The sequence below is a fragment of the Meleagris gallopavo genome, chromosome 2 (assembly GCF_000146605.3).
Source record: "Meleagris gallopavo isolate NT-WF06-2002-E0010 breed Aviagen turkey brand Nicholas breeding stock chromosome 2, Turkey_5.1, whole genome shotgun sequence".
NCBI classification, from domain to species: domain Eukaryota; kingdom Metazoa; phylum Chordata; class Aves; order Galliformes; family Phasianidae; genus Meleagris; species Meleagris gallopavo.
Window position 1 is genome coordinate 92,568,401 of NC_015012.2, and position 24,634 is coordinate 92,593,034.

Sequence of the window (24,634 nt, forward strand, 5' to 3'; positions counted from 1 at the left end):
ATCACTTCACGTCTACGTGCTCTCTTTCAAAAAGAATGAGTGACATTCAGACAGATGTCTACCAGTGCAGAAAATGGCACCACACTGTAGAACCTGCATGGGCATAGATGCAAAAGAGAGATTCATCTGAATAACTTTTTGCTGTATGTGTTGAAGAGCGCTCTATGCTCACTTTCTACTTTCTCCTTTTTATTAGGATAACACAAATTCAATCTTACAAACAACTCTTCCTATGTATGACTCCATAAGCAGAGTTAGACACAGATACATACATTTGGTCAGATGAATCAAACTCTAACACAAAAATTCTCAGTGATGTTTCTAACATTAGAATGGGGCAGGAATTCAAACACATTCCTTCAAACCACCCAGCAAGAAAGAAAAGACATGCATTCTTTTGCTATGCGTAAGCTCTTCTAGATTGCCTTTTGAAGGCGCCCAGTTCTCTCCAAGGTTCATTAGAATGACAAGTACTTAATGTCATAGCTTAACTTTTAATCAGATACAGTTTTGTATCCTTAAAAACCTCAAAACCCTCTTAAATGACTTCACATATCTAAGCCTCATTTTCCCTACCAGCTTCTAGTTCACAGGAACAGTAGTAATATACGCTATCAGTAATGGTAGGCTAAATAAAAGATAGTGCAATGTCCTTTGAACGAGTAAACAAACATAATGATGGTTCTTATTACTTAAATGAGGTTTACAGAAGATGACATACTAGATTACGTATCAGTGGTTCCCAACATTGTTGTCAACCACTGATATCAACATATATCACATTAATTACAGTAAAATGTTTTGAACAATAAAATATATAGCAGCTCTTGTGTTACCTTGGTTTGTTTGGAGGAAGCTGTCGACTTGGTCGTCTGATGGACTGGTTTGGCTGTACCTTCATAGAAGTTCTGGGAGAAGATCTAGCAAAGGGGTCTGGTGCTGGAGGTTTCTTGGGTATTTTTTTTACCAGTCGGCTCACCCATTTTTGCTGTTCTTCTGTAGAATTAGCTAACAGTAGTAGATTCTTCGCCGTTGAAATATCGTAATACACTGTAGTAAGAGTTTTTCAAATAAAAATTAGTATTAATTGTTGTTTTTCTAAAAATGTTCCCCACATCCAAAATTTCACTAAATATCATCCATTTCCTAAAACCCACTATCACTTCACTCAGCAATGCTGCACAACAGTGTAAGCAGTCTTACAACAACCATGCTCTACCATGCTTTCTTGTGTGATGCTGACAACACAGCAGGTATGAACCTATCCACCCATATGGTGTTCATTCACAACAGTGAGCTGATCCTCTTGTAGACACCTTCAGAAAATTTGACAGCTACATACCCATTGAAGAAAAACCTACCTCTTTAAGTTTAGTTGATGTCACAGACTAGGATCCTGTGATATATTAGCATGCCTTGCGACTCCAGCAACTATACGCATATTCAAATATCTGCTAATTACCTTTGCAAGGTGCTATAATCTCTTCTTTTTTATCCATATGATCTTTGTGACATTTGATATGGCAACGGCGACATTCTAGAGCAGGAGGAGGTTTAAACATATGCCAAAGAGGCTTCATACAAGCTTCACAATTGGTTGGAAAGTGATAAAGAGTAGGTATAAACTCATGTCCTTTGTGACAAATATAATTTGACTTCTCTCCCATAGGCTCCACTGGAAATTCCTGCTCCTTTTTGCTCTCTCCTTCATTAGCATATAGAATCTAGAATTAAAGCAAAATAATCTCATTATTTCTTTATTACAAACACATATTCAGAATAATTCCTGAATTAGAAAAACCAAAGAATAACACTAGAATGAATATTTTCAACAATTTTGTAGTAAAAGCTTCCATTAGACAAAGTTAGAGGAATATGTTTGAAAATATGATATGCAATGTTTGTTACACTATAAACATGAATTTATTATCGAATACCTGGAATATCCTTGGAATTTCCTTGGCATCTGCTCTGTACACATCAGTCTGGGTGACTGGTCGGACATGGAATAGTTTGCTGTAAGAAATTATTTCAATAAATACAAAAATTAATGTTATCAATATACAATCAATAATCCTGTCTTTCAGTCCTGCACATGGATTTCCAAGCCCTAAATAAACACAAGTCACAAATATACAGCTGTAGTTATGAAAAAAATGATAGCAATGAAAAGGTGACTTTAGTGATTGCTGGGAGCTTTCTAACACAATCCTCTGCTCAGACTCCAACCTTCAAATAGCCAAAATCTGTATTTGTTAAGGAAATAAATTAATTATATAACCCACTTATAAGCATGCGTTGTAGTGAAAATGTACGAACACTGAAAACTATAGCCTCTCAGGTACAGATTTCTTAACATTTCTTGCTACACTGTGTTTATGAGATATGTCTAGCTTAGTTGGTGGAAGCAGTTCCCTTATGCCAGTTCAGCGTTCTATGTTGGCTAACAAACATCTAAACAGAGCTAACTGCAAAAGTACACTCCAACTGGCACTGTGCTCCAAGATCAGATCTTTCTAAAAGGCCTTTCTGACAAAATCCACCTGCAAATCAGAGGAAGCACTCTTGTGTGATAATACTCACTCTATGTCTAATACCATATAGGGATTGGATTGTTCTTTATCTTGTTCGCTGTCATAGAACAGGATCTTCTTACTGCTTACAATTACATACTGTTAGGATGCAGAAAAGGATAAAACACACATTATAATCCAACTCATCACATCAGAGATGTCACAGCAATATTTTTCTAGTTTTATTAAACGGTAGCTAAAAGCATGATAGTAGTACTGTATCTTGACTCCATACTTTGTCAGTAAATTCACTGCACTGTGAAATTTTACTACCTGATGCATTACTTTACATTGTCACATTAGTTGGTACTTAAACAAATGTAAGCATCTGTGAGGAGATCAAAATGAAAGTAAGGGAGAGATTAACTCAAAAACTTTTAGTTTCTAATTTACAAATTTAATTTTCTCTCAGAGCAACAATAATTATCGTCTTAGGATGCCTATTTTACATGTGCAGCTCACAACTAATAGGCATCACACTCACAAAGATCAGAAAATCAGGTACCCATAAGACCTCAAATTTCTAGAACTTTATCCAGAATGAACAGTTTGACTGAGCAAACTGATATAAAACTGCATAGGTTACTCTTTGGGTAAAGACCACCAAAAAGGCTGCTGAAAAGCAATCAGCAAGTGAGGGTTGCACAGAGCAGATGCACAGTCGTTAGTTTTCTCTCTTAAACAAGGAATTTGTGAAAAGCATGTTCCCAGTCTATAATGAGTTCTAGCTACATAATGCTGTTAAGAACATACAAATGTATGAAGACTGTAAGCAGCTGTTTTCAACTCTGGTAGGACAAAAAAATGCCTTAACAGAATTACACGTTCAGAGAATGGCTTAGGTTGGAAAGGACTTCTGAAATTCATCTGGTCCAACTCCTGGAACTCTCAGACATAGCTATATAAGCTACTATACTTTTATACTATACATTTAAGTAATTACAAGAATATGTATTGAAGAATGTGAAAGCGCTGAAAATCTGCAGTGAAAATAAAATCCAAACTACACATGGAACAATAAAGAGATTTTAAAAAGAAAATTGTTGTATTATTATTGTTTACCTTTTTAACCCAACCAAATTTTTTAGTGTTATTTCGAACAGGTAGCGATAACCAGCCTTCCAATCTTGATTCTGGAAGAACAAAACAAAACAAAACAAAACATACAATGAAGAACATAAGTATTCACAAATCATTCTTTTTGAGCCTACTGTGCATTTAAAAATATGTACTGAAGATCAATAAAAGTGTAACAGAGCAAAGCTGAGAACATATAACATCTTGCAGAGTTTATCACAGTAAATTTTCAGAAATCAATTAGTGTATTCCCCCCCAGTAACAAACAATGTGATTACAATAAACTAGCAGGTATGAGGAAGAAGGGGAAGAGCAAACTTGCAGTGATACCACACACATTCCCTTAATCATTATTACTGTTATTTCTGAAGACTTTTTAAAAAGTCTGTCAACCTTTAGGACTTAGAAGAATGTTGTCTAAAGATATTAGTAGGCCACACAACATTCAGTTATATATAAAAGACACAACAGAGTAAAGTACCACCACTAATAAACCTATAAATAAACCTCTCTACTCGGAGTAAAAATTCAGAAGTTTTATATTCTAATTCGTATCTTTTTTTTTTTTCACTATGAATTTTTCCATATTTCTAATTGTGCGTAAATCTCCTAGAATTTCTATTCCAAAGTAAGTAATTTTTGTCTAAGCCCTAGGCCTTGCCTAAATTCAACTGCCCTTTCTTGTGATATTTAATACTACGCATCACAACAGTCAGATGCCCCATCCCTGGAGGCATTCGAGGCCAGGCTGGATGTGGCTCTGGGCAGCCTGGTCTGGTGGCTGGGGACCCTGCATATAGCAGGGGGGTTGAAACTAGATGATCATTGTGGTCCTGTTCAACCCAGGCCATCCTGTGATTCTATATTCTACAATACGGTATGATTCTGACATCTGTCTACACTCCTCAGCTATTGTTTGATGTACACATTTCAGTAGTAACCAAAAGCCTGTCAGGTTAAACTTCCCTGGCAAATCAAACTTCCCATGCGCTCGGTAACACGTAGTATCTTGTAATCTTTGACACTATTTTTCACAGTACCCCTATATATAAAAGTTTCTATCCAGTGTGGGAAGGAATTTTCCCCTCCCCTCTATGAGTTAAAAATTCTGAAGCCATTAATATTGACAACCATTAAACCATTAAAGAACATTAAAGAAAAGCTATTTTCTTTCTCAAGAGGTGGCATTGGCAGACTTGTGCTCACATTTAATGTATGGTTAACAAACAACGATCAGATATTCGTAGAATTTCTGTTATGTCTACAGAGACTTGAAGAATGTTCCAAAATTTTCACAGTACGTTTGTAAGAACCAGGAAGAAATAAAACCCCACAACATCCTATCTCCAATCTGCTGTTAGAAAATAGTCCTAGTTTAGACATGACTGTACTTTAGAACAAAATAAAACCATGCACATACCACAGCAACAGCTAAAAAGGAAAAATTATATAAATACTTAGTGATTCTTTTAGCAGAGAATGAAATAAGCAGAAGACAGGCATTATGCTTTACTCTAGTTTGAGGAAATAATGTCAGTACTTCAAAACAAGTTCTGCCATTGATTGAAAGACATTCACAACTTAGAAGTGCCCCATGTAAAATACAGAAATATGAATGTAATTAGAAAATCCCATCTCTGACATTAACACCAGGCAGAAATGTTATTCAAGACAGTGTAGTCATATAGAAAGAGTACAGAACTAATAAAACTAAGTTCTGTTTTACCAGAGCCGTATAATTTCATTATATTCTTTATGCATCAGGAAAAACAAATTTAAATAAATTTTGTTTGCCTTACCAAAAAAGAATTGAATATAAGATTCAATGTAAGGGAAAAAAAAAAAGTTAACATCCAGAAGACTGAATTTCTAGGACCAAGCGATGTATATTTAGAGTGTGAAGGCTGACATATCTCAACACTTCACTGAAACACAAAGATTTGACTTTCTGGTATCTTAGGGTCATGCAGATAGCTGAAGATACTGGGCAAAGTCATCCTTAAGATCAAGACAATAAGGAATAAGGATTTATTCAATGCTTTAATAAAAACAGTGTTTTATAAATGGCATTGAGCATCTATAAACATTTAGATAAAAGAAGCCAATTGCTTCAAGTAAATTTTACATGTAATTACATTGCTTACTGCCATTTTTTTAAAGTAATGTATTAGTAAATGTTAGTTTTGAAATAGAAAAAAGGGAGCAATAAAGACAACACCGAGCACATCTCAGGGATGTCACCTGTGCTATCAACTTCTGTAGGGCTGTGAGAACAAGACATAGGTTCTTCTTCTGAGTCAGAATCAGAATCGAGAAGCATGCGAGAACTGGAAGGCTTAGTGGCAATACTGACAGAGGTGGAAGAGTGCTTGTAGGTAAAAGACATGGATTCCATAGTGTGGGATTGAGTGATATGGACTAAACATAAAGAATAAAGGAGGAAAAAGGTAGAAAAGAAGTCAAAACAGAGTCCCTAAAAAGATTATAGTTTTAATCACATAACATAATAATTGCAAATAGACTTGTATAATAAGATGAAAAAAGGATTAGTTTCAATGTCAGACAATACCATTTTTTAAAGAAACATCTTTAAATAAATTTAAGAATGAAGTATGATTACCAATAGAAGTAGTTAGTGCATGGATAGTGAACTCTATCAAAGCATTGGTCAGTGATAGAAACACATTAAGATAAAAAGCCCCAGAAATATCAAATACTTCAGTTTCCATGGTAAAACAGATAAAAAAACAATTCAAGTAGAAATATTAATATGAATAACATACCAGGGAATCCATCATCTGCCTCAGCATCTCCAGGTCCGCTGCCTATGCTACTGTTGTCTAGACCAATGTGTAATGACTGTAGCTGTGACCGAAGCTGTTCAATGTCACTGTCTTTGCTGTCCAGAGTCATCTGGAGTTCAATTCGTATCTGACTCTCTTCTGCTATTTGCTGTAAGGATAAAAATAAAGATTTCCTATTGTCAGGATACTCCGCTACTCAAAGAAAATTTGAATTTAAAATTATGGAGGTTTTGCAGTCAGTCTCAATACAAGTTCTGCATCTTTCTCCCATTTGAGGAAATTCAGGAATAAAGACTGTATACACTACCTTACAAGACCAAACAATTTCACTAAACATTACAGAAAATGTTATCAGTGCTTATACTTAAGAGGATCTTACTGCCTGCATTTCATTGATTTCTTTCTGATATTTGATCATCATTTGTGTTAACTTCTCTCGTTCAGATTTCAGTTCCATATGCAGTTTCCTATTTTCCTTTTCCTTCCGCCGTACGTCGGTGTCAGCTCCACGTTTGACTGGACCCTTCCGATTCATGATCTCAGCCAATTTATTCACAGCCTTCACATGAAGGAAACAGAAGCAAAAAACAAACAAATAAATACAGAGCTATGCTGCAAAGAAATAGTCTTCTCCACTATCTGTGATCAAGCATTCTTAATCTGTGAACTATGATATCTGCATATCTGGTAGTAGAAAGTTACTTGCATTAATCAAAACTGAATAAAGGTAATGCTGCCATTTTCACTTTAAAGAAATGTTTCTTTAGAAGACTTCTACTCATTTAAATGCTCTTCAGTTTCAATTAGCTAGTGGATTTAAATGCCACTTACTGTTTAAAAACATCTGATACGAAAATCAGAATTAACATTTTATGGTAATTACAGAGGAATATAAATCAAGTGAAAAATTCATTTGACTGAAATCAAGACTTATGTTGGTGGACCGCATGAAGATTAGGACTTTCTCTGCAATAATTGATGAGGATGCAATTTCACTACACTGGAAGTGTACTTAGCAGAGGCAAAAAAAGATAAATTTGACATATTTTACTTCATCAGGAAAAGAATGAACTGTTAAGTTTTTTAGTAAAAATATGAATACTTCATTATTAAATCACAGACACTTATCTCTTCAGATATATTTGCTTACCTGGGTTTTCAGTGTTCTTTCATTCAACAGTTGTTTTTCAAACTGTGCTTTAATATTTCCTATATTTGCTTCTTCTTCTTTTAACTTCGCAATTTCTGTAACAAGGTAATTTAAACAAACAAATAAAAAGATATAAATGAAAGCACATTACAAAAGAAAATAGTATTTTTAGAAACAAAACTATAGGCATAATGAATTGTATTTGATTCAGAGAATACATACGTTCTTGTTCCTCCTTCAGTTTATTGTTTAGTTCTTCTTTCTCATTAGCAAGATTAGCCACGTCGCTTGTTAGTGTTCTATTTGCTTCCTCCAACTACAAACAGAAAGTATATGTGACCATGTATCTAAAAATGAATGACATATGAAAACTCTACAGCATAGAAGGAAATGCTTCAGACAGAAACCAGAACAAGTGTAAGATGACTAGCACAGGGACACAGAAGAGATACAGGGAAGAAACAGGGTACAAGATATATATATATATATATTGAATTAACTAGTTAATTCAAAGAAAGTAAATAGTTAAATGCATAACACATTTAAGTATGCTAAACAACAATGGATAATTCAAACTGCAAATGAAATTCATGCTCACGTACACTCCTACCAAAATACTGATGTATATTACTCACAGAGGCTATGGTGGCATCCTTCTCAGTAAGCTCCTGTTTATGCCGAGCCATCATTTCTTTAATCTCCAGTTCTTTCATGATCTTCTCTTTTTCCAAATCAGAGTACTGTTCTTCAGCAATGGAACGTGCAAGTTGTTCTGAATCTGCTTTTGTCAAAGTGATTTCTAGCTGTGCTGCCAAGGAATCTCTGCGAATTATTGATATACTGTTAACTCAAAAATAGGAGGTTACTTAAAACAAAACAAACAACAAAGCAAAACAAAATAAACCACCAAACCCACTTGAACAAAAATAAGAGAAAGTTATCCTGATCTATATATTAACAGTACAACCAGTACCTCTCATCCTGTAACTCTTGTATCTTTTGCTGCATCTCTTTGCTAAGTTTGGTCTTTTCCTCACATTCTTCTTTAAGTTCTCGAACTTGTGTCTTATACAGAGTCTATAGAGAATTTGAAGTAAAAAAGAAAAGGATGTGACTTACATAATCTAGCTTGAAGGTACACAAAAACTGATACAAGATGATATGGTATGCTGTTCTTTAACCATATGCTCAGTTCAAGCATAACCGTCCAAAGCTTCCTCTACATTTAAGTGAAGGTCATCGAAGGTCATAATTTCCAAATATTATTTGCTTTATTTTTTGTTGTTGCTATTTGCTTGGTGCTCCCTTGTTTTTTTTAAACAACAACAAAATAAACCCACTCTCCCTGCCCTCCACCCCCCCAAAAAAAAAATCCTGTGTATTTTGATCAGGTAGATGAGTGAGATCTAATTTATACATTTGTAAGCATACTGTGTATAAGACTGGCAAACTGAATTTTCTTTTCTCTACTATTTTAAAACCTTGTCAGAAATAGATTAGGTAGAACTTGGATTTTAACCATACAGTTGCATGGTAACAATATGAGAGCCCAAGAGGAAGAAGACAAAGGAGGAAGAGAAAAATAGATTAGGGAATACAAACCTCGAGCTATACAGGAAATTAAAGAAAAATTACACTGCTCTGTACACTAAGAATGGCTGACTGACAGATAATTGCCAGTGGATTTAGTGCAAGGCTTTCATGATGAAGTCTCTCAGGATTCTCTCTCTGGTCCATCCAGAGCAATCAGCTGACTTGAACGTTCCCTTTTCTCTTCTTGTTTGACATGTGCAGTTTTTGACGAGCTACTCATCCTCCTTACTGATATAAAGACCAAGACCAAAATGTGAGTTTCCTTAAATTCTCAAGCAAGACCCTTGGCCTTTTGTTTTAGTATGATTGGCTGTGCACTATTAATTTAAGTTAACTCTTATATGTTAGTGATTATTTCTAACAACAATCCCTATTTACTGTGCCTATTACGCTGAAGCAAAATCTCTCAATGGGTCTTTGCAGAGTTTGGTTATTATGCAATAACTTTCTTCTAAGCCTTAAATGCATACGTTTGGTAATGCCATGATTGTTTCAATACAGCTTCAACGCTGCCTGGACCAGATCCTGAATCCAAAAGTCTTGAAATGTCCAGAAAATTATTCACATTATGGAATGAGCTGCTCAACTTCTTCCTTCCCTTAACCTGTGCTTGGGATGCCCTTCCAAAGCTGGTACATTTCTTAATATGAACTCTTTCTGAACGCTTAGAGATCAAGAGCAAAGAGTGGTAACAGGGCTGTAGTCAAGAATGAACGCAGACCCAGGAATAAGAATTAACTGTAAATTAGAAGGATGAAGTGCTTCATGGCTGAGAGAAAAAATAATGTTATACGTAAACAGATTGATATAAAAGTAATGAAGCATAAAACATACCGAGAAATACTGTTCAGCTTCAAGTTGGTCTTGAAGCTCTTTCATTTGTCCATCTGCATCCTGACGTTCTCTAGAAAGTAATAAAATACATCGAAGAAAAGATATGAAGATTCCAAACAAGAAAACAGAAATGGTTGCATTCATATTATTTATATTCTGCAGTTCAACCTGAGTCTTTGTTAGTTTAATACAGCTAGCATACTAGCTACAACAGTGTCACTGATAAAGCAAACAGCCACTGACAGAATGTTATTTCCATGTAAAACATCACTGATCTGACAGATTGTTTTGGGTTTCTTGTTTGCTAGAGAACAGTCTCTGAGAAATTCTGTATTCTTCGTCAGGAATCGTTTCTTGAATTCACCTATTAAAATAACTCAGAAAGTCACTCAGTCACATTAAAAAAGATGAATAAAGTAGCAGAAAAGATTTCCACCATTATTTTGTTATGGCAATTGCCACATTCAGTTTTCTACGTGATTAACTGCATCTTGATTGAAGAAAAGATGAACCAAAACATAAACCTTCAGAAGTCATAGAAGAGCAAAGTTACACATGATCTACACGCTAAGCTTGTTTGTTTTTTCAGTCACAATAATGTTCTTTGTGTACTTTTTTAAATAGTTATTATTAATCAAATTATTCATTGTAAGAACCTGAAGAATTGCTAGGATTTAACACAATCCCTGCCTATCTGAAGCCTAGCAGGTTGACCTTTAATACAGGATATTTCCATTGCTTACACTTCTCAGCTCTGTATTAGCATTACCGGCCAACTCTGATAAGCTCTCTTAGACTGTCAATATTTTTTTGCAATAAATCAATTTACCAAAGCATTCTGCTAAATCCATGGTTCTTAACTCCTCCAATTATTCTGTTCTCCCCACCTCCCCATTTTCTTTTACACTTTCTTCTCTTATTTTAGGTTTTCAGCACAAATCTTCAAGATCCATGTGGCTCTTGGCTTTTACAAAAACTACAAATCAGCAATATTTCAAAAAAAAGTAAAATAGAGCAACTCTGCTTACTTGCGGAGTTCATTATTTTGTTTCTCCAGACTTAATTTGATTTCCTGAAGATGGTTATTCTCCTGTTTTAGCTGCTTCTCTGACATTTTTAAGGTGTTGACCTGTTGTGTTTGCATCTTGAGGTCATTTTGAGTGAGACAACGCTTTTGTGTTTCTTGCTCTATTTTTAAAGTCAGGTTTTTAACCTACAAAATTAACAGAAACATGAGGGTTATGAATCTACATAGGGAAGTAACATGCAAACAGTGTTTCTTATTGACACTTCCTATATAATTTGCTCCAAATGTAATGCCTCCTATTTATTTCCAAAGAAAGTACAGAAAGTGAGAGGAAAATCACACTATACAATCAATTCTCAGCTACTACTTTTCAACATCACCACCACCACTAGCTATGAATTTTTACCAGTGATGAACAAGAGCCTGCATACTATACTGATAAAAATCTGCACTAGTGGAGGTGACTGACTGTTTCACAGCTGCTACAATGGCACTGTTTCTAGGAAAATGCTACACATGCTGTCCATCTTTCATCGGCCCAAACAGATGTAAGTCAGAACATGTCAAATCTGGACTACATACAGTGTGTGTGTGGTGAGACAGTACAGCTAAGACTGGCAGTGTGTTCCATGGTCTTCAAACTGGTATGGAGCCTGGAGTTATCATGTTGCAGGAGAAAGATTGTCTTCTCTGACCTGACTGTAAGTTCGAGCTGTCAGCTTAGTCAATGTTGCAATGTTAAGGCCAAAAGTGATGGTTTGTCTGTGTTCGAAGAAGTCCAGAAGTATCACTGCTTTCCTATCTCAAAAGACAGGGCATGTCAGTTTACTCACTGAGGGCTGCATCTTGAGCTTTTTTTTCTATGAGGAATTCACATGTTGCCTCACCATGGACTGTTGTTTTGACTCTCACTTGTAGCATAACATCACATCTCATCACTGGTAATGATGTGATCCAGGAAGCTCTCACCTTTGGCCTTGTATTGGTTTAATAGGATTTGACAAAGTTGCACACAGTGTTCCTTCAGTATTAGTGAATGTCAATGGGTGCATTTTTTTCTGCATGGAGGAATTCAGTGAACCTTCGCTTCATAAGCACTTCCATGACAGGTGGCATTTTGTCAGACTGCACCTATGCTGCCATCTGTCACATGGCAGAAATGTTCAACCTTTACTGCTATACGACCAACATCCACCTATGACATTGTGGGACAACATAATAAAATAGGAGGCATTACTTTTGGAGCAATCCTCATACATTATTGTACAACATTCACACATTGTTTAATAGATAAATCTGAATAACACTATTAGTTCACTATAAATAACCTAGTCTTTCTATGTGTCAATTTCTTAGCATTTTACATTCCAGAATAAAAACTTTGATATCAGTAATGCTGGAGAATGAAACCACGCTGTAAAGTTGACTTTTTAAAGCTCCAAATACAAAGAAGTAAGAATTACTGCCATTTACATTCACAAACACCCTAAATATGGCTATAACAAAAGGAAAACACAAAGACATTTAAAGCTAACTTCCATTTAAGACTTCTTTTGTCACTGTTACATACATCTTCATTTAGTTTATCCTTTTGCCTAAGGAGTTCATTTATTTTCTGCTGTGATTGTTTGAGATCACAATCCAACATGGAGCGCTGCTTTTCAGCTTCTAACAACCGATTTTCCACTTTTTGCTTCAAAGCTCTCTCTTCCAAAAGTTTCTTCTCCATTTCTGTGAAGAAAGAGATTTAAGGTCAGCCTGCAAATGAGTCAGTGTAAAACAGGGAGTTTAAAGGGGTGAGGGAGGTGAGGAAGAACATCTACCCACACTAACTAATGGTTGTCAGTTATGACAGAGACTGCTGAAAAGTGGTTCATTAAATTTTTCACAGTAAACTGTGAAAAAGCATCCCAGAGGATTCTTTGCACACATTTCTGCCTGAGAACTATTACTTACGCTTGAGTTTCAATATAAATTCCAGTTTATTTTCAATGCATTTGAGAGGGATAAAAGAGTGGCTTTCCTCTTAAAAAAATATTTTCTACCTATAGATCAAGTATTGCTTTGACTGTGATAATCTGAAATCAATTAAAGAATTCAAGCTGTTGAGAAAACTGATGGACCAAGTGACTCATATGATACATCTGAATCATTTTGCTTTTTTGGAACATCTGCAAGCTCAACATTTTTGTTAATGTTCTGCATTTGGAAGGATAAGATCCATAGGTTATTCTTTAAGCACTTGGAATAAACATAAGCAATTTAATTCAAAAATAAGAACTATCTTCTGGAATCATCTGCTAATTATCCCTCTCTCTAGAACATTTTAATTGTTAGGAGATACACCAGAATATGCATAGTGACTACGGAAGCCTAACAAAGGCTTTACTATGTCTAACAATATCTAGTGATCTATTTAAATTTTTAAGCTGTTAACATATATTTTATTTAGAAAGAGATTTAACAACACTGACAAAGGACACAGATAATCTTCTGAATATCTTTCCAACAGTTTTAATAATATAAATTTAATAATACCCTAGCTCAGAATACCGTAGCACAGAAAATGGATTAGTGATGTTGGCAACAGAAATTCTGTTGTACTCAAAGAGACTAAAGCTGCCTGCCTTAAACCTAGAAGAACAATAACAGGAGGATTACAACTGATTTACAAAGCTAATTATATTTTAAAAAGAAGAGGGGAATAGAGAAAACGTAACTATGTTTAAACTTCTACTATCATTAAAAAATTCTATTATCTACCCTCAATAATTTATGCTTAAGTTTAACTGTGATGTCCAATACATACCTTTCATGGCTTCAGATTTTGCCTCCTCTATAGATTCATAAATCTTATTTTTGTCTGCCAATCGCGCTTTTGTGGCTTTGTGTTCAGCTTCCTCTTGCTCAAGATTTTGCTGCATAACTTTGAATTTGTATGTCATATCTATTTCCATGTTGCTCTTTTCCTGTTAAACAAGAAAAGGGCATTAAAATAAAATATTAAATATGTCAGGTTAGATACAAAATTTCAGACAACAGTAATATGCTGCTTGGAAGTATGCAGAAGACACAGCACAGATCCTAAGGTCATAGAAATTCATTTCTACTACCCATAGAAAAGCATTGATAAAATGCTGTAGAAGTATGCAATGCAATTCCCAGTTGCAAAATATTATAGAATTTATTCTAAAAAATATTAGCAATACCTTTTTTTTTTAAATAATTTCTGGCAATACTGAGAGTTTAAAAAAGTCAGATTTCATAGCAAAAACGAAGTGCTACAACTGCATGATTAAGCTACACATTGGTGTACATTACTGTAAACTTTACAAATACAGTGAATTGAAATCATAAGAGAAATGGGGTCTTCTTTCCCCATTTTTCAAACTTCCAAAACAATGAGAAAAATCCACAGAAAAAGAACTGATGCTGAAAACAAGGCTTAATTTCTCAAACAGACTTTGTCTCCATGTCTCAATTAAAAAAATCCCAACTGCAAGAATTTCACAGGAATGTACCACAAATGTTCACTAAGAACTGCTGTTACCTTTTCCAAATCTGTAAGTTTTTCCTGCAATTGCCTTTTCTCCATTTCTAGTTTGGCTAATGCACTCTTTCCATTTTTCACTTCTTCTTCCAGGCTTGATATTCGACCTAAAAAATGAACAAAACATTAATGAGGCTGGGTAGTCTGTGAAAAAACATGCACTGTATCTACTTACTGATAAAAAGTTCTGGTTCTAACTGTTAAGACTCTTCACAGTGGTTTTAGAAATCAATAACATACACTTTCATCTTAAGTATCTTCCCACTTGTTTTCTCTGTAATGCATGTCCTAACTTAAATAACATTGTATAAAACAGCTCTCTATAATTTAGTTTGTGTCTGAAACTCAAATAACATTACCAGAATGTGTTTTTATTCCTGAAACCAGAAATAAGCTTAACTTCAAAACACTTGTTGCAATACCTTGTAAATCACTGATAATCTCTGATCCATGACTTCGATCTCTCCTTTCTGATTCTAGAGCTGACTGAAGATTGAGAAAGTCCTTCTCCAGTTTGAGCTTAGCATTCTCTAGCAGGCAGTTCTTATCCTGTAGCTCTCGATTATTAGCTTCCAACTGCTGGATTTGCTTTGTACTTTCAGTCTGGTTCTTCCTTAGCCTGGATGCAGTTTCAGACTCCGATCGCAGCAAAGAATTGGCCTCATCCAACTAGGATTGATAAAACATACTTTAGACTAAACGTTTATAATGTAACATCTACCACTGCCATTATAAAATATTAGATTTAATAGATAAAGAAATGAGGGGGTATTTCAAGATTACTTTTGAATATGAATACATGACAAGAAAGAACAGCTTTTAGAATTCCATTACACATTTTCAAACTCCCATCATTACCAATAAAATCTGAACTTCAGAGATTATTTTAAAATATACATATATAAAGTTGGCATGCCTGTCTTTGTAGTTGATTGATTTTCTCATTGGATATTTGAGAGTTCTGATTCCTCTTTTTTAAATCTTCAAGCTGATCTTTCAAACTGTTAACTAAAACAAAAACAATTCAGTTAATCACTGTAGTGAAAAAGTTTTTATCTTTTAAAAACCTACATCAAAGCAGAACCCTTCAAGCATGGTTCAACATACCCTCATTTTCCAAATTGCGTTTCTTATCTGCTTCATGTTCTGCTTTTCTCTGGTATTCTGTATTCTTATGCTGAAGAAGAGCCTTCTCCCTTTCTAGTTGTCTGACTGCAGACTCTACATTTTTCCTTGAAGTTATCTGGATATATTTAAGAGAGCAAAACAAGTCCCATTTATTACGTACAGGATCTTGGCAATCTTAAAGTGATTAAAAACAGATTCAGTTTACTTCAAAGTGGAAAAAAGACAAGTGCCATCTGCTTCCTGCAAACACAGTGCATCAGAACATTTGAACACGTTCATCCATCCTAGACCAACTAGTGCCAGGAGCTTTTATCATTCTAAGACTGTATGACGGTTTGCATTCAACAAATGCTGTAACTTGCCTAGCAGCCATGAAACATCCATGTACTGTACAATCTCAACATGCACCCGTATGAACAACACATTACATTCTACATGCCCTCTGCAGAGGTGCAAAGGTGTGCAAAATACAGTCCTTTTACTGATACAGTTAGAACACACTCTAAATACCAACAAATCAACTGGTGTCACTTGCCATAAATACACAGCTACCAAAAATGATCTGCTGGTTCCTAAAGAAAAACTCAGATACAAATGCTGAAGTTTTAATTCCAGTAATTAGTAACTACTGACTTACCTCTTCATCTAGCTCTTTCACTATCTTCTCTAAACGAGTATTAGCAGATCTGAAGGAATAAGAAAAATATTTTTAAACCCTATTGACCACACACAAAAATAGGGTGTTTGGATGTGTTCATTAATTTTTTGTAAGATATTCTATTTTCAGCAATCACATTAAATTTCTAGGGCTGGGAAAGTCACTCAAACAATAGAGACATTCTTATGGAAGTACAGAGATAAGCAGGCAGTGGGGGGAGAGGCCAAACCATTTTGTAATAATATTTCTTTACAAACATGCCAAACACGTCAAAACAATCTCACCTGTATTTCTGTTCTAGTTCATCTTTGGCTTGCAATTCATTACTGAGTTGCTCTTCTAACTTGCTTAGTTTTTTCTGAAACTGAGTAAAAAAAGTCAAAAAAAGCATGGTCTTTAAGTAAGACTGTTATCACATGAAAAAAGGATAAAGCGGATTAATAACAAAATAGGGAAAGCATGGAAAATTAATTTAACCATTAAGTGTGATTTTTTTAATTCATCAGCGGAAGGTTATTTCATCTCTATTTCTCACATTTACAAGTTATTAATCTTGATGATTTTTATGATACAACATTTGCTGCATGCTGCATTAAAGCTAACCATCACACAATTACATACCACAAAGTGACAGTCATAAAATTTCTTTAAGCAAGTAATGTTGCTTCTGGTCATTTGCTGTACTTTTTCCCTGCCTAGAGTCTTTTAGCTGGAGCAGAATTTTTGGAACAGTTTCTTCTATATACGATTTAAAAATTAAAATATGGGGGGGAGCATATGACCAAACTGGACAATATCCAGAGAACATTCCGAAACTTGCTCCATGACCTCACAAAGAGAGGAATTATTTCACAAGCAGAATATTAGAAACAGTTTTAAAGTTTGGGAATGTTTTGTTGTGCTTAATATAAAAAAGATATTATGAATCAAATACCCCAAAATTTAAAAAAATAGATTATAAAACATGAATTTTGAAATTGCTTCACATCTTCAGGCTTTCAAACATTTCTTTTCCTCCTTCATCCCTATTCTATTCCCCACAGATAACAAGCAAAATCATAAGATCCCCAAATCAGGGACACTGAAAAGGACATCAAAACCTAGAGACTCACTGCTTGAGAAAATGAGAATGAAAAAAGTTGTCAGAAGTGAAATGCAAAATGTTAACAACTGTCACAATAGAAAGCAAATGTTACAAACATGAAACTGTATTTTAAAGAACGGTTGCTTTTTTTCATTTAAAGGGAAACTAAAACTTTTATTCCATTCACCAATGACAGGAAGGAAAGACGTGGAGCCCAATAAACACTCACATTTAAATTTATGTTGTCCATTACATTACGCCTTTCCTTTTCAAATTTTAACAATTAAGTAAGTTTTAACAAATGTTAACAAACTACACTTGAATAATACAAATGGTTAAGTGGGGTAATGAAGTAAGCTAGATACATGAAAAATTAGTAGCATTCTCCTCTCACCTGCATATTTAAATTCAGTTGGCAATCTTCAAAAGCTCAATAAACGTGCTTCACACACTCACTTCAACTGAGAGAAAGTTTATGCTCAAAAACATTCCTTTGTCACTACAGTTGACAACTTAATTTTCCAAGCTCTGGATAAATGTGCCACAAATCACAGCGCACAGCCAAAAACTACAACCTTTCCAAGGGCGATGCTGTTTGGGGCAAACAGAGCCCTACACATTTGTTTTCAAACCAAATTGTAAATGCCAGAAGAATCAGAGAAAAATGTGTACTCATTCATTCATCGTCACAGTATGGTACCTTCACATTCGAGTACAACAGTTCATTCATAAGCTGGTACAATCACTTTACTGTTAATGGTTTGGTGAATAAACATCTACAGTATTTAATGATATATCATGTTCACACAAAGTAAGTGGGAACTATTTGATTCCTTTCGTAATTCAAATATATTTACCTCCTTGCTGTCTTCTAGATAGAAACCATCATTTTTATTGAGGAGCATTAAAAAGAGTGCTCCCCAGAATATCTGATTCCTTGCTTAAAACTCTGCCTCCTCCTAACAGATTTAACAAAATTAGTTAATCATTCCTTAACACTTACAGGAAAAAAAAAAAGGCACTAACCTCATTTTTACTAGATTGCACCGATTCATTTTCTCTGCAAGACTGAGAGGAGTCACTTAGCAACCTGTCAAAAACAAAAACAAGTCCCTCCTGCCCTTATTCAAGTTTTCAACAACTCTGGCAACATCTTCAATAAACACATTTCAATCGTTTCTCTCAAGCCTTATTTTGTCCTAACTGATTCTCAGAATGAAGCCTGTTTTACTCCAGTGAATCAGAATGATTTGAGCCTTTTTAAAACTAAGATTAATGTTTAAGACATTTTCAAATCCATATCAGCTTATCATTTTTACTTAATACTCACAATTCACTCACATCTATTCAGACACACTGAATATGATTAATCAAACAAAACAAAGGCAAGTAGATGGCAACTGATGCCCTAGCAAGCTATTATATTGCATAAACATTTTTCTGAACACCCAACCCAACAACAAGTAATTTTAGAGCTAAATTACAAACCTAGCAGTATTTTAAACCTACAACAGATTTTTAAAGACACTATATATTTTTATGCATATAAAAATACTATTTATTTCATAAGAATTATCTCTACTATCTTTACAATTGAACAGAAATGAATATAAAACAATGAATAAATTCAGTATCTAGAGTGAAAAAGAAAGGATAGGCTATATGAGAAATTTGCAAATATATTTCTAAAAATACACATTAAAGTCTCACATACAAATTATCTCTATAGTAGGTAAATCCTATAAAAGGCAGCTGGTTTCCCACAAAGGCTTTGGGAATTGGAAAGGTTTCCACGTCTCCTTTGTCATCCTCAATGTCATCAAAATTACTACTGTCTATATCACTGCTAAGCTCAGGAACAACAGGAGCAGCAGCTACAGAAAGAAGAGAAAAGATCAACTTAATTCCAAGATTCAGCCTATAATGTAGTTTGTTCTGCTAGTTAAATGTGTATTAATCATGCAGCAGATCTCTAAATATTACTGTGAATATTTTTTATTCCTAAATCAAAGTATTTTCACATTTACATGAGTTCCTTAATACATGGCATATCTTATGCACACAATGTATTTGCAAAGGTCATCACATTTTAGAATGGAACACTAAATATAATCACCATGTTAAGAAACTTCAGTGAACATATCTTTAGAAGTTATGATCAAGCTCATCAACCAAAGCAGTTTTGTTTTTTTTTTCCCTACAGCAATCAAGTTCACAATTTCTTAAATAAAAGGCAATGAAACCAACAAGCCCACTCTCAATGTAGCCTTAGCCACAGATTAAGAAAAAATTGAAACAAGGAAAAAAAAGACAACCCATCAAAACAACAATAACAAAAGTCCAACAGAAATAGAACCCAACAAGCAGCCTTTCTGCTTAGATTTCTAAAACATCCAGTTTTGCTATTCAAAACAGAAAACTACAAAGTAAAATAATAAATATGAGAATACTTTCAGAAAGAAGACATTTATCCTACTAACTCCTACTGATACAGGTTTAAGAATATAAATGATAAATAACAAAGTTCAGGCAAAATTCTTGATAGCCAGAAAATATTTACTTAGTTTATACAGCCTTAAAGTGTTTTTCATTTGTATTATTACTGTTAAGTAGCCTTATGCAAATACTGAATAAAAATATAAGTTTCAAGCTAATCTACTTACTCTCTCGGATGTTGTCCCAATTCCACTGATCACTCTTAAAGAAAGGGTGATGCTTTATTTCTTCTACCCCATTTCTCCCAAGTCGCACGTCCCTGAACATAGCAATTAAGCCAAATTCACGTTAGGAAAAACAGCACTTGTTTTGTTTTTATTCTAACTTGCTGTCAGTGAAGATTTGCTGTGTAAAACACATTAATGGTCAAATAAAAGAACAAAAAAAGGAAAAACACACCAACCAATGATCCGTTGTTTCTCATATGAAAATGTATTTATATAAAAATATATAATATCCACTCTCCCTGTGACTGCTTAAATGTCCAGAAGTTGGAGTCTGCCACGTGGGGAGAAAAGCAAGAAAGAGAGCACTAAGGCAAAAGCTCAGAAGAAACTCAAAAGAAAAACAAAACGCCAGCACCGTAGGGGAAGAAGAAACTGCCAAGGGCCGGTGTCTGCCAAACCACATGACAAACCTTAAGGCTCAAGTGAAGGAAGGTCTAACTTACTGCACAGAACAGTTATTCAAGGCTGAACTGAAATAAATATTTTAAGAATTCCATCCTCTGCCCCATAACTAACCCTGACACGTCTTTTGCCGATATTTACAATGAAGTAAATCTCAAGTTCAAAAAGAAACTTCTAGTTCGACCAAATGAAGTCTCTCTTAAAACTATCTTGTGAGAGGAGAACATAAAACCCTGCGTGCAACAGAACTAATAAATCATAGGGTGGATGCTTATTCCTTCTTGTCCCTCTAAGTGCCTCATCACTGATCACGCACACAGAAAGAAGGCATCTGTTTCAAATAAATTGCTTGAGCGCTGCATTAAATATAAACAGGAAGACAAACACACGTAGGGGAAATAAACCTCGCTGCACTCACGTTACTCAATTCTGCTCCTGTTTTCTCTCTGTCCTGCAAGCTATTGAGGGTTAGAAACATTTAAAATATATCTTAACTGAGCAGAACAATCCTCTCTGTGAATATAAAAACCATTATAAGGCAATTTATTCATTTATGATTGTTGTTGGTTTTTTTCCTACCGATCCCTCAATCCCTAGGAGCTAAACATTCGGCTGCAGCCCAACTGAGATGGTGACACATCATCAATCCAGAGTTAAATTTGAACCTATAGTGTCATTTTCTTTAATCAGAGAAATCTAAGGTAACCTCTGCTTTCTGGCACTAAAGAAAATTTAAGAGTTCAGGTCAAGAATGAGCTTACACAGATTAATAGCAATTAAAAAAAACCCTCAGCTCCATGAAGGGATAACTTGATGATTTAATTATATCCAGGACAACATCCTTTTTCTCTATTAGCTATACTTGTCAGTTAGTAACACTAGTTAAAAGAGAAAAGTATGAACATTCTATGAAATTTCAAACAAACTAGGCAAATACATGCTTGTTTTCATAAAAGTATGTTTTCATTTTTTTTATAAGCAGCGTCCACTTCATCACAACTTGTTCCCTGCCTTTCAGGGCTCAAAAACTACTTCCAGCCTTAAAGGTTTGCTGCTCTATTTCACACCAAGCCATAGATGGGAAGATTTCTTCAGCACAGAGTACATTGTATCAAGAGCTGCCAGAACCCCTTCAAAAAATAAAATACAACACCTAGAAAAATACCCCATAAGAAAAACCCATGTGTGGATGATTTTGCAGAGGAGAATTGAAGAGAAATTAGTTGGTGTAATGGATATTGATTTTTACAATGAATATGTGTTAGTACCATCTGAAACAGAAATAGAACCAAAACAACACATGCACATACCTGTCAGTTAAGAAGGCACAGATGAGGTTCTTTGCATGCTTAGAGATTTCTACATCATCTGGGAAATGTAATGAGTTCTTGTGATCCATAATTTTACTGTATGTCCCTACTAAGGAGTCTGCATAAAAAGGAGTATCACCTGAAAATAAAATGGTAAACTGACTGTGATTTTGAATAATGTTCAAGTAGTGTAAGATGAAGACAAAAAAGAGAAGAGGTAGAAACTCTACAAGTAGTTTTGCCTAAGGCTGTTTTCTAATGAGGGAAACGGAGAGAATATGCAGGGTACAGAATAATATATACTACTAAAAACGTTCCTGTGACAAAACACCTTCATTACATACTGAATTACACATTACTACCAAAAATTTTGCCCAGTGATTTGTATATTTTACCTGAGAGGTGTCACCGTTCTCTAATTCACGCGGTGGATGACACTGACACGTAACCATCTCTTCCTGCTGTCATGGGTGTAAGGGACTGAACCTCATTAACAACTCGCAGATGCACATTCCTTGGAAAGCCTCCACCACTGCTCTCCCAAGAGCATTTCAGAGGCAGGCAGGCCAGCCCTGCCCCTGGAGCTGCCTGGGGAGCCTTCAGAGCACATCAGGCACAGCTAAACCTGCGCTCACTAATCTTGCTGACTGTTGAATTGTATCAGCTTGGTGTCCATATTAGCACAGCCAGGGCTGAGATTTAAAAAGACGCCTTTCTCATTCAAAGTTCTGAAGCACAAAATTCAATTAATTTTAGTTTATTTGCTGACAGAAACGTAGAACTTGGCAGCAAATTGAATATGAGCCAAAAGTGTGTCTTTACAGACAGAAGGTGCAGCCATAGCCTGGGCTGCGCTGGGCCCAGCACTGCCACTGGGAGAGGGGAAGGGTTGTCCTGCTTTGCTCTGTGCTATGCGGCCTCACTTCCAGCACCACCTCACCTCCAGAGCTGGGTAGTATCAAATATTCCAAACCATCTCATAGAATCATAGAATCAAAAAGGTTGGAAAAGACCTCCAAACGTCCACCTACTACCACCATTTTTCCACAAACACCTCCAGGGAAAGTGACTCAACCACCTCCCTAGGCAACCTCATTGGTGTCTGTTTTATAATAGAATGTATGTGGGAGTAGATCTGTCTTGAATAGCCTAATTATTTCTAGTTCAGTTACAAGAACCAGAAATGCTGTACAGTTATCTAAGAGAAGCTGCATGTTTCTTCAAACACTGTCAAATGAATCTGACATAAGCCTCAAATACTGTGTTTGCAAACAAAGTCACTGAAGGAAATCATGTTGGCGCTGTTAGATGGGAAATGCAATGCAGATTGGAATAAGCTGATGAATAACAAATAAACAAAAAAATTACAGGGTGCAACTGTAAGCCCTGTAATTTTCAGTATAAAGGTGAAGCAGATTTCAATAACATTTCAAAAAGACTGTGCAGATAGAAAATCATATACCCTTCTCAAAGGCAGAAAGAAGCTCGGATTAACTAAAAAAAAAGCGAAAAAAAAAAAAGCAAGAAAACTGGAAGACTTCACAAAAAGCCACTAGATGGAATTCAACAAGAGGAGTACAGTGTTAATCACATGTAAGATTCTGACAAGTGCAGAACTGCAACAGAAGCAAAACTGTTATTTCACACCCTTCTGAAAGTGTGAAAATCACAGAGTTAATGAAAGCAAAGATTCAAGTCTATAATGTAAAGAAAAAAAATGACTGAGTACTGAAGGAAAAAAGTTGTAAAAATAGCATAGATTCAAATATTGTAAGAAGATAGATAGTCTGCAGTAGGAAAAATGCATTAAATTTATGGAATGTTAGAAATTTTTCAATACACAACTCCAAATTTAAGGAAAAACGATACCACAAATAAGTCCCTTAGCTTAGCCACTCATACTGAACGCCTGGAATAACATCAAGATGACACAGTGAAATGCAGAAGGATTTTTGTTCTAAACAAGTAGAGGCTCCTTTATATAATTCAGCTCCTGCAAAAACTGTACCTCTCTACTTTCACTTAAAAAAATGTTTTTTTTTATAGTAATAACAAGGGGACCATCCTCTCAGATGCGGTTTAAAAAAACCAACCAACCAAAAAAAAACAACAAGCCCTTAGAAAACATTTCTGGGCATCTATGTCATAGAATCATAAAATTGCTCAGGTTGGAAAAGACTTTAAAGATCATCAAGGCCAACCACAACCCAACCATATTACCCTAACTCTAACAACCATCTGCTAAATCATGTCCCTGAACAAATGTCTAATATTTTAATTACTGAAGAAATTCATTTATTGCTAAAATTGTTAAAATTGCTAAAATCAGACTATTAATTACAAAAAATATATTTTATACATCAAAATGCTTTAATTCCCAAAGACCAGGAGATTTCAATAGCAGCAGATATCAAAGCATCAGAGAGGCTGTGGATGCTCCATCCCTGGAGGTGTTCAAGACCGGGTTGGATGCAGCCCTGGGCAGTCTGTTCTAGTACCAGATTTGCAGGTTGGTGGTCCTGCCTGTGGCAATGGAGTTGGAACTTGATGATCTCTGGAGCCCCTTCCAACCCAAGCCATTCTGTGATTCTATGAAAGCATCTTTCAGGGCTCAGGATGTGAGAAACATCACATATGCAATATTCCCAAAACACTCTGATTTGTATTTTGAATAATTACATGCACAATTCCCTCTTTCTGTAATTGGGCTGTAATACTGAT

General features: G+C 35.2%; 1 protein-coding gene across 2 annotated transcripts in view; it reads right to left on the reverse strand.

Annotated features, from left to right (window-relative positions):
* Positions 1-345: 345 nt before the first annotated feature.
* ROCK2 (Rho associated coiled-coil containing protein kinase 2) overlaps positions 346-24,634 on the reverse strand; it is a 49,793-nt gene continuing 25,504 nt past the window's right edge. The window contains exons 6-31 of one of the 2 annotated variants that reach the window (XM_010707909.3): positions 21,914-22,052; positions 20,142-20,233; positions 19,193-19,352; positions 18,505-18,568; positions 16,679-16,758; positions 16,374-16,422; positions 15,716-15,851; positions 15,525-15,616; positions 15,031-15,277; positions 14,609-14,715; positions 13,868-14,027; positions 12,629-12,789; positions 11,060-11,244; positions 10,032-10,101; positions 8,578-8,681; positions 8,240-8,426; positions 7,827-7,920; positions 7,605-7,699; positions 6,834-7,013; positions 6,434-6,602; positions 5,892-6,068; positions 3,636-3,706; positions 2,584-2,672; positions 1,938-2,016; positions 1,463-1,724; positions 346-1,050 (exon numbers count right to left, since the gene is read on the reverse strand). In XM_010707909.3, the coding sequence (XP_010706211.1) occupies positions 833-1,050; positions 1,463-1,724; positions 1,938-2,016; positions 2,584-2,672; positions 3,636-3,706; positions 5,892-6,068; positions 6,434-6,602; positions 6,834-7,013; positions 7,605-7,699; positions 7,827-7,920; positions 8,240-8,426; positions 8,578-8,681; positions 10,032-10,101; positions 11,060-11,244; positions 12,629-12,789; positions 13,868-14,027; positions 14,609-14,715; positions 15,031-15,277; positions 15,525-15,616; positions 15,716-15,851; positions 16,374-16,422; positions 16,679-16,758; positions 18,505-18,568; positions 19,193-19,352; positions 20,142-20,233; positions 21,914-22,052 (3,467 nt within the window). In that variant the 3' untranslated portion in view covers positions 346-832. The remainder of the gene's footprint in view (positions 1,051-1,462; positions 1,725-1,937; positions 2,017-2,583; positions 2,673-3,635; positions 3,707-5,891; positions 6,069-6,433; positions 6,603-6,833; positions 7,014-7,604; positions 7,700-7,826; positions 7,921-8,239; positions 8,427-8,577; positions 8,682-10,031; positions 10,102-11,059; positions 11,245-12,628; positions 12,790-13,867; positions 14,028-14,608; positions 14,716-15,030; positions 15,278-15,524; positions 15,617-15,715; positions 15,852-16,373; positions 16,423-16,678; positions 16,759-18,504; positions 18,569-19,192; positions 19,353-20,141; positions 20,234-21,913; positions 22,053-24,634) is intronic. The other variant, XM_010707910.3, reaches the window with a different exon arrangement.